At 55.0% G+C, this 7,779-nt stretch overlaps 1 protein-coding gene across 14 annotated transcripts in view; it reads left to right on the forward strand.

Moving 5' to 3' along the window:
* The first annotated feature begins 1,459 nt into the window (after window positions 1–1,459).
* Window positions 1,460–7,779, forward strand: part of ODF2 (outer dense fiber of sperm tails 2) — a 35,830-nt gene continuing 29,510 nt past the window's right edge. Inside the window, exons 1-5 of one of the 14 annotated variants that reach the window (XM_049629720.1) lie at window positions 2,135–2,211; window positions 3,308–3,542; window positions 5,105–5,195; window positions 6,115–6,231; window positions 6,511–6,636. In XM_049629720.1, coding sequence (XP_049485677.1) covers window positions 3,511–3,542; window positions 5,105–5,195; window positions 6,115–6,231; window positions 6,511–6,636 — 366 coding nt within the window. In that variant the 5' untranslated portion in view covers window positions 2,135–2,211; window positions 3,308–3,510. Of the gene's footprint in view, window positions 1,534–2,032; window positions 2,212–2,409; window positions 2,550–3,022; window positions 3,112–3,307; window positions 3,543–5,104; window positions 5,196–6,077; window positions 6,232–6,501; window positions 6,637–7,779 lie in introns of those variants that run through there. The other 13 variants (XM_049629729.1, XM_049629711.1, XM_049629740.1 and 10 more) reach the window with 13 other exon arrangements.

The following is a 7,779-nucleotide window of genomic DNA, read 5'->3' on the forward strand; positions in this document are numbered from 1 at the left end:
TTCTTTCCTTGCATTTCTCAAACACTACAAAAGGATAGATCCCCCTACCACAGCTATACTGTTAAATATGCTCCTTTTCAGGGACACGGGGAGGCTCAGTTGGTTGGGCGTCTGCCTTCAGCTCAGGTCATGATCTCACTGTTTGTGGGTTCAGGCCCCACATTGGCCTCTGTGGTAAGTTCAGAGCTCCAGCTCAGAGCCTGGAGCCGGCTTCAGATTGTGTCTCCCTCTCTCTCTGCCCTTCCCCCGTTCATGCTCTGTCTCTCAAAAATGAATAAACATTAAAACAAAATATGCTCCTTTTCTTCTCCATCCCACATCTTCCACATACTATAGTGGTTCCTGTGCCCTTCTTCAGTCTCCCTTCCGCCACCCCTCCCTTCCCAATCTTCTGAGAAGCGTTTCCTCCTCCTTCCTGTCACCCAGTGCTGCGTGTGTGTGTGTGCGCACGCGTGGTGACCTCTCAATTCTGTCCATTCTCAGATTTTCCATCACAAAAGCCCCAAAGAACTGCACTGGCTATGAAGGGCCCTCTTCAGAGGGTGAAGAGCAGACAAAATCACATGGGCAAAATCCTTTAGTGGGTGGAGAGAGGAAAGTTTCAACCAGGATATCTGGTCAAGTCCAAGAGGTTGGCTGTGCGCTCCTTGAAGACTAGGTAGGGTGTGTTGGTCTAGCACCCCTTGAACTGGGCTTAGCACATAGCAGGGACTTAATATTGGTTCAGCGAATGTGGGAGCAGTGAGAAATGATCAACAATTCCGTGCTGGGGGTAGCAAGAGACATTTTACTGAGATCTTTGATCTAGGCCTGGCAGTAAGAAGTTTACCTTGGGCAGCAAGAAGGACATCACTTCCTCTGAAGGGAGGAACTAAGAGATGGTGGGGAGGCGGGGCGGGGACTTAAAATGAGTGCAGATAGGTAGGGAGAAGGTAGAGGAAATTCTTGATGGCTTTATTTTTCTCTATGAGAAAGGAGAGTTGGGAATAGGAGACGGGAGAGGCAAAGGTTTGGAAAAGCCACTTGGAGAGAGAAGGGATCTAGAGACAAATGGAACAATTTTGGGCGGTGATGAGGGCTCAGCTGAAGGTGGAGGCCATGGTGTGTGGGTTTCATCCTTGCAGAACCTCAGGTGGTTGAATGATAACAGGAGACCCGTTACTTATTCAATAGGGAGAAGATGAACGGACGTGGAGGGCTCCCTAACACCGGGGAATGAATATGGTGGGCATTAGCCAATGCGAAGAAAATGAAAGCGAAGCCAGAAAAGCAAGTACTGTGTGGAGAGCGGGAAGCTGGAATTTCAGATTTCACGTGTACCAGTTGTGTGACCCTGAGGGGGCATGGCTGAGGTTCAAGGCAAAGTCATGGACATGAGGACGTCAAGCGACCGAGGCCAGATTGGCCTGAGGATGTTAAAGTCTCCCAGAATCCAGGGCGGCGCGGTGAGCCACGTGGCAGCCCCCCCTTGATTGCTCCACAGTGAAGCATAGTTGAGAAGATGGCGGCCCAGCGAGAACCTCATCGAAGTAGGTCTGTACACACAGCAGCGCCCAGTGTGCAGAAGGGCGGTGAGGAGCGAGGGGGACGCGGCCCGTTCCTCCAGTCTGGACAAGGATAGAGGAGGAGCTGTGGGAAGGGGCGAGATATCAGAGTCTGGGTGGTTTGCGCCACCAGCGGACTACTGAAGGGGCTGGATGTCAGAAGCTGCGCGTCGCTCCGGCCGATTACTCGTTCTGTGTCCCCAGTCGGAGCCCAGTTTCCCAACACGTATCAAAGGGCCCGGGGTAGAGTTTTAACGCTCCTTCCAGTTAGGGGACTCGAGGGGGACCGCGACCGCGTAAAAATGGCGGAGGGCCAGCCGGGCCTTGAACGGCGGGGCAAGCCCCGGCAAAGCCCTCTAGTGGCGTCGCGCGTCTCCACGGCGACGGGACGCGTGGCCCAGACGGGGGCGGAGCTTCTTGTGGGGCGGGGCATCTCTGTGACGCCAGGGGCTGGGTCTAAATGGCGAAACCCGAGAGGCTCCTGGGGGGGTTTGAACTGGCCAATGGGCGAGCTGCCGACCGGGTGTCGGAAAAGGAGGCGGAAGCGGGGAGGAGTCGCCGCGGGAGCCGCACTGCATCCGCCGCGGCGTCTCCATGGCACGGCCCTGGCCTCCGACTTCAACGACTTCATAAGGAGGCGTTTCTGGGCGCAGCCGTGCCGCTCCTGGTGAGAGGCCGCCGGCAGGCGGGACCCCGGGCGCTTCGGGGCGCCCCGCCGCCGCCGCCGCCGGGCTGGGTCCGGGAGGGAGGGATGGCCCCCGCCGCTCCCCCTCCCCCCCGGCCGCCCCTGCCTCCAGCCCTCCGGCGCGCTCGTCCCGCTCCCGTCAGAATGTGGCCCCCGCCCCGCCCCCCGGCGCGGGCCCTCTCCTCCTCCGGCTAACGGGCGGGCCGGCCGCCTCCCACCTGACCTGGCCTCCGGCGGGACTCTACTCCCACCTCTGCCGCCCTCCGGCGGGGCCTCGCCCTTCTCTCTATGGGCAGAAACTGGTCCCCTCCTGCACGCTGGTGGGTGGTCGTCGTCTCTTCCCCGCCGTCGGAGGCTGGCCCCGCGCCCCTTGCCCGCCGGTGGGCGTCGCCCCTGCCGCCTCTCCCTCCCTGCGGGCCTCGGCTCGGCAGTTATTTGTCCGCGCCTCGTAGGCAGTGCTGTTTCCCCGGGGCCGTCTCCCTGCCGCCCAACCCCGCGGGAGCGGGATCACCAGCCCAGGGGGCCTCCCCGGGGGTCCCATCCCGCTCCCTGCACCACCCGGCGTCCGACCCGCTCTAACTCGGATACTAAGTCCTGGCGGCCGCTGGCTGTTGCGCCCGGGAGGATTTTCCCTTCGCCGTCGGGGGTACCCACTTGTGGCCGAACGCCCTTTTCTCCTGCAGCTGCCGCCCCTATCGCCTTCAAATACTATTGGTCCTCTCCGGGTTTCTATTCTGCCGGAACGCCCCCTTCTCCTAGGAGACCCTTGCCCTGGCCCCGCCCGGAATATCCCTCCAGCTCCCTTCTCGGATTCCGGCCCTTTGGGGCCCACTTGGGGACCTGGCGGTTCTCGCCCTCCACGCGCGCCAGCCAGCACCTCAGGTTTTCCCTTTGACGGCCACCCACCACTCCTGGGTGGGGCCTGGGCGTGGTGGTCCTTGTCCTCGAAGTTCCGCCCCTCGCCCGTCCCCAGGGAGGGGAGCTTCCTCCGCGCCCCCTACCCACCTACCGGCCGTCCATCCACTGCCCCGCAAGTCGCTCAGCCTCTCCTATCTCCCCCCCCCCCCCACTTTGGCAGGACAGTTGCTGTGCGACTTGGACAGTAGAGGAGCGCCTCCCAAGTTTTCATCCAACTGCCACCCCCAAGGCTTCCACCCTCCTCCCCTCAGAGAGGACGTTTGATGCCGGGCCCCTGAGATTGTTATTGACAAGCCCCTCTGGGTCCCCCTGAGCAGAGCCTGCTGACCCAATTGCCCACCTTTGCGGCTTTGATGCCTAGCCATGTCTGCCTCATCCTCAGGCGGCTCCCCCAGGTACTGCGGAAGGGCAGGGAAAGGTGGTCAGGGGCCCTCAGACCAGGCTCACCGGGGGCTTCTCTTTCCAGCTTCCCTGTTCTGTGTATTGAAAGTCTGGTCCAAGACATTGAGAAATCATTTTGAAAGGGAAGGAGGAAAAAAGTGCAGGCAGGCCATCCCAGTTCTGGCTCCCTCTTGCCCTCCTTCCCCAGGTGCCCCAGTTCCCAGGAGCAAACAGGGTCACCATTGTTGGAGTAGGAGGCATGCAGGTCCTTTTTGAAAGAGGGCTGCATGTAAATAACAATGATGTCGGAGGTTTGCCAGTTAGCAAGGTATCGATGCAATCCAGGTGATTGTATGGCAAGCCTGATGAGGGAGAGAGATTTCCCAAATCTGTTGGCTTTTAAGTGAGGAGGGGGAAAAAAAAACCTGTCTACTTACTCAGATTTGGTATTCCTTGCCCAAATGACTAGTAGGGCGCAATAAATATATTTTTTTTCTTTTTCATCAAAGCGTAATAGATGTACAGCAAGATGCATGCTACAGTGCCCCAGAATTTTTATGTTGCATCTTTAGGTTACATTATTTTCCCAGAAGTATTGATGGGGAGGGTGAAGCCATATTTTGGGGCTGTCAGGAGGTAGTGGGATGGATCAAATGAATTTTCCAAGTCCCTTTCTGTCATGGCATTCTTGACTCAGACGCTCTGCTGCAAAATATTGGACATTAAACTTTTTTTATATTTGCAAATCTGGTGATGGGGTTGTTTATGTGTAAGCATGATGAATTGCACATATTATTAAAAAAAAAACCTCTCTAAAACAAAAATAACCCTGCTTTTCAAGACGTTAAAAGGTAGAAAGTGGGATATTTGGGGAAATAGTAACTTTTCTTCATCTTACTTGAATGTTTGTTAATTTTATGAAATTTGAGTCACAGTGACTTTGTTCCTGGGCCTGCTGGGTTTTTGTTTTTGTCTTTTTTTTAGAGAGAAAGCTCTCAAGCAGGGTAGAGGGGTATAGGGAGAGAGAGAAAAAGAGAGAAAGAATCTTAAGCAGGCTGCACGTTCAGCTCAGAGCCCGATGCGGGGCTCAATCCCAGGACCCTGGGATCTTGACCTGAACTGGGATCAAGAGTCGGCTGGTGAGCTGAGCCGTCCACACACTCCCCTGCTTCTTTTTATGTCTGTCATTCACTGAGCATTTTTCCAGGGCTGCCTCTGCTCCAGGCACAGTTCCTGAGCACTTTCATCCTTGGCCAAGTTAGTACCTTGCCCGTGGCTCCCGTGCCACCTGCTTTTTGCCACCCGACAGACAGGATGACAGCTGGGCGTTTCAGCGAAAGGTCACAATATGTGCGATGCAATGGCAGGTTACAGGGTCAGCCCTGTGAATGCCCATCACCCCCTGTTTCCATCCCGCTGCCAGGCACACCAGGCGTGCTCGGTGCTCGTGTAAAGGGAGCCGAGTGATTCCAGACTGGTTCTCCTAGTCATAAGCTTGTGTGTAATTTCGGGAGATCTAAGGACTAGAAGAGCCGTATTTTTCCGCTTACAATCTGGTTCTTGTGCCTGGGTGCAGGTTGCCATCGTGTGGGAAGAACGGAGTAACAAGTCTCACGCAGAAAAAGGTCTTGCGGACACCCTGTGTTGCGCCCAGTGTGACTGTGACGGTAGGTGACACGCACACGGAGCAGCCCTCGGGTCCGCGGCCCCACCGCCAATGCTTTTGCACACCTTTTCCAGGACCTGCCTTTCCCTGCTGGCACCACTGTGGCCCCTCGCTCAGCTGGGTGCTTTCATGCCTGTCCTGCTGATTGACTGGGATGGTTTTTTTTCTTTTGCCTGTGGTCCAGCTGCTGGGTGTGAGGAGGTTGTCTTAACCTAATCCTTCCCAGTTCCAAAAGGCTTGAGAAAACTTCCAAAAAGGAAAAAAAAAAAAAAAGAAGAAGAAGTAGAAGAAAAGAAAAAAGTCAAAGAATGGGGAAGGGATAGTTGCGGGGGGGGGGGGGGGGGGGGGGGGGGGGGCAAGGGGTGTGCAGCTGGGGGTTCTGCCCTGCTTATATTCAGAATCTATGCAACCTTCTCATCTCAGCATTTCCTATCGCTTTCTGTGGTCGTCCTCTCTCACCTGCCTGCTGCCTGATTTGTTTTGTGCTCTAACCGTTCTGTGAGTCTCCTGCGCTAATCTGCCCGCCCAGATTACCGCGCAGAAGGATTCTCCTGCCCTCTCCCACTGTGCTACGCTGAGTCTGAAGAAAAGCTGTGCATTCCAGCAGGCTTGGACGGAGATTCAGCGCTGAGGACCCTGGGGCTGGGTTCGGGTTCTTCTGCGGAACGTGCGGGTCTGGCAGACCCCTCTCTTGAGTGGACGTAGATCTTCCCGGTGGTCTTCAGCTGGGATCTCTGCAGCAGCCTGCAGGAACAGCACCGCTGCCTTCGTTCCTGCCCGCATGCCAGTAATTGGTAGCTGTCCTGCTCGCTTGCTGGCTAGGCTTTCAGTGGCCCCCAGAGGCTCTGAGCTCTGGTTTTTATGCCCGTTTACTCATCCACAGATCAACCTTTTTTGTGTTGTCCTCCCCCGCCTGCCAGAAGCGAACCATGAAGGACCGCTCTTCAACTCCCCCCTTACATGTTCACGTGGATGAGAACACTCCTGTCCACGTCCACATAAAAAAACTCCCGAAACCATCAGCAACCAGCAGCCAGGTAGGAGCCTGCCGGCCGGGCGAGGTTAAGGCTGTGGAGCAGGGGGCCGCCTCCCAACCCGGCCACCTCGCGCCTCAAACTCCAAAGGTTTCCGAGACAGGTGCGCTTGCTTTCAGAGGTCAGCTGCCTGCTTAGAAGGTAGGCGGCCCTTGATCCAGAAACGGCAGCAGCAGCCTTAGTCAGAAGAGGCTCCCCTGCGGAGTTGGAAGTGGGTGCCACCAGAGTGACACCACGGCCGGCCGTGTGGGGAAGTGACCCTGGGTTTGTCCCTTTCCACAGAAATCTCATAAGCGCGGAATGAAAGGGGACACCGTGAATGTGCGGCGGAGTGTCCGGGTGAAAACCAAGGTACCTTGGATGCCCCCTGGAAAATCATCCGCCCGGCATGTGGGATGCAAGTGGGAGGTAGGCTCATTCTCGTTCAGGCTTTCCTTCTCGGACTGGTCAGGGTCTAGCAGGCCTCAAACTCGGTATGATTCAGGGTCGGCGGTAGCTCTTAGGCATGTCCAGTAGGTCCAGTAGGTCCTGCTAAACCCCGAAGGCACATGATGTTCTTGGGTCCTCACAAGACTGCAGTGTGGTAGGTCTTGCTCTCCCAATGTACAGATGAGGAAAGCAAGGTTCCGAGAGGTGAAGTCCCAGAGAAAGCAGCAGCAGAGCCTGAGTTGGGGCTCAGGGCTCTCTCATATTAAAGGGTGCACCCTTGGCCTCTCTCGTTTGTACGTGTGGAGCCACGTCTTTTCCCGTGTAACCGGGACAGTATCTGAAGCGTAACTTAAACGTGTACCAGAAATGTGCCTATCTAAGAGAGCACCGCCTCTTTCCAGGCAGTCCCCACGAGAGATTATGCGTGTATTCCACAGTTGTCCCCCAGACCGCTTCTGGAACTGGTTAATCATTGCCTTCCGTATGAGTTGTGAAGGTGCCAAGAGAATTACTGTCCTCTTTTTAGCCGCGCCTCAACATGTTTTGCGTGTCCGTCTATCCATCCATCCACGCAGTGATCCTTGCGGCATAACATTTATCGAGACTTGGGCCAGACACTGCCGGGCACTGGGGTGACAGCCGCAGACTGGCGGGTGCACCCTCCTTAGGCTTACATTCTAGTCAATTGCAACGAGAAACGTCAGTGACGAGACAAGACCTTTTGGCTGCATTTTAGACAAAGGTCTCATTATAGGGGCAGGTAAAAAGGACCTGAGGCTGCTTCCAGATGATGCCTGCCATTTTGAAACAGTCTTTTGCTGGTAGTTTGTTACTTCTTTTTGTTTTTGGTAGTTTATTACTTTTAAAAGTAGAAATAAAAAGTGAAAGTAATTACTCTGAAGTCCTACTTCATGGGTTTGACTCCCTGATTTATCAGTTTTCCCTAAGAGATAAAGGGAGAATGGGATATTCTAGGGAATAAATGAGAAGTGTTCTTTTTTTTTTTTTTTTTTTTTTTTTTTTTTTAAAAAAGGGTTTTTAAAAAAAAGAGTGTTTTAAAATTGTGTGTGTGGTGTGTGGGGGGGGTTGGGGGGTGGTTTGGTTTTTTTGTTAGTAAAGAAA

This window comes from Panthera uncia, chromosome D4 (genome assembly GCF_023721935.1).
Source record: "Panthera uncia isolate 11264 chromosome D4, Puncia_PCG_1.0, whole genome shotgun sequence".
NCBI classification, from domain to species: domain Eukaryota; kingdom Metazoa; phylum Chordata; class Mammalia; order Carnivora; family Felidae; genus Panthera; species Panthera uncia.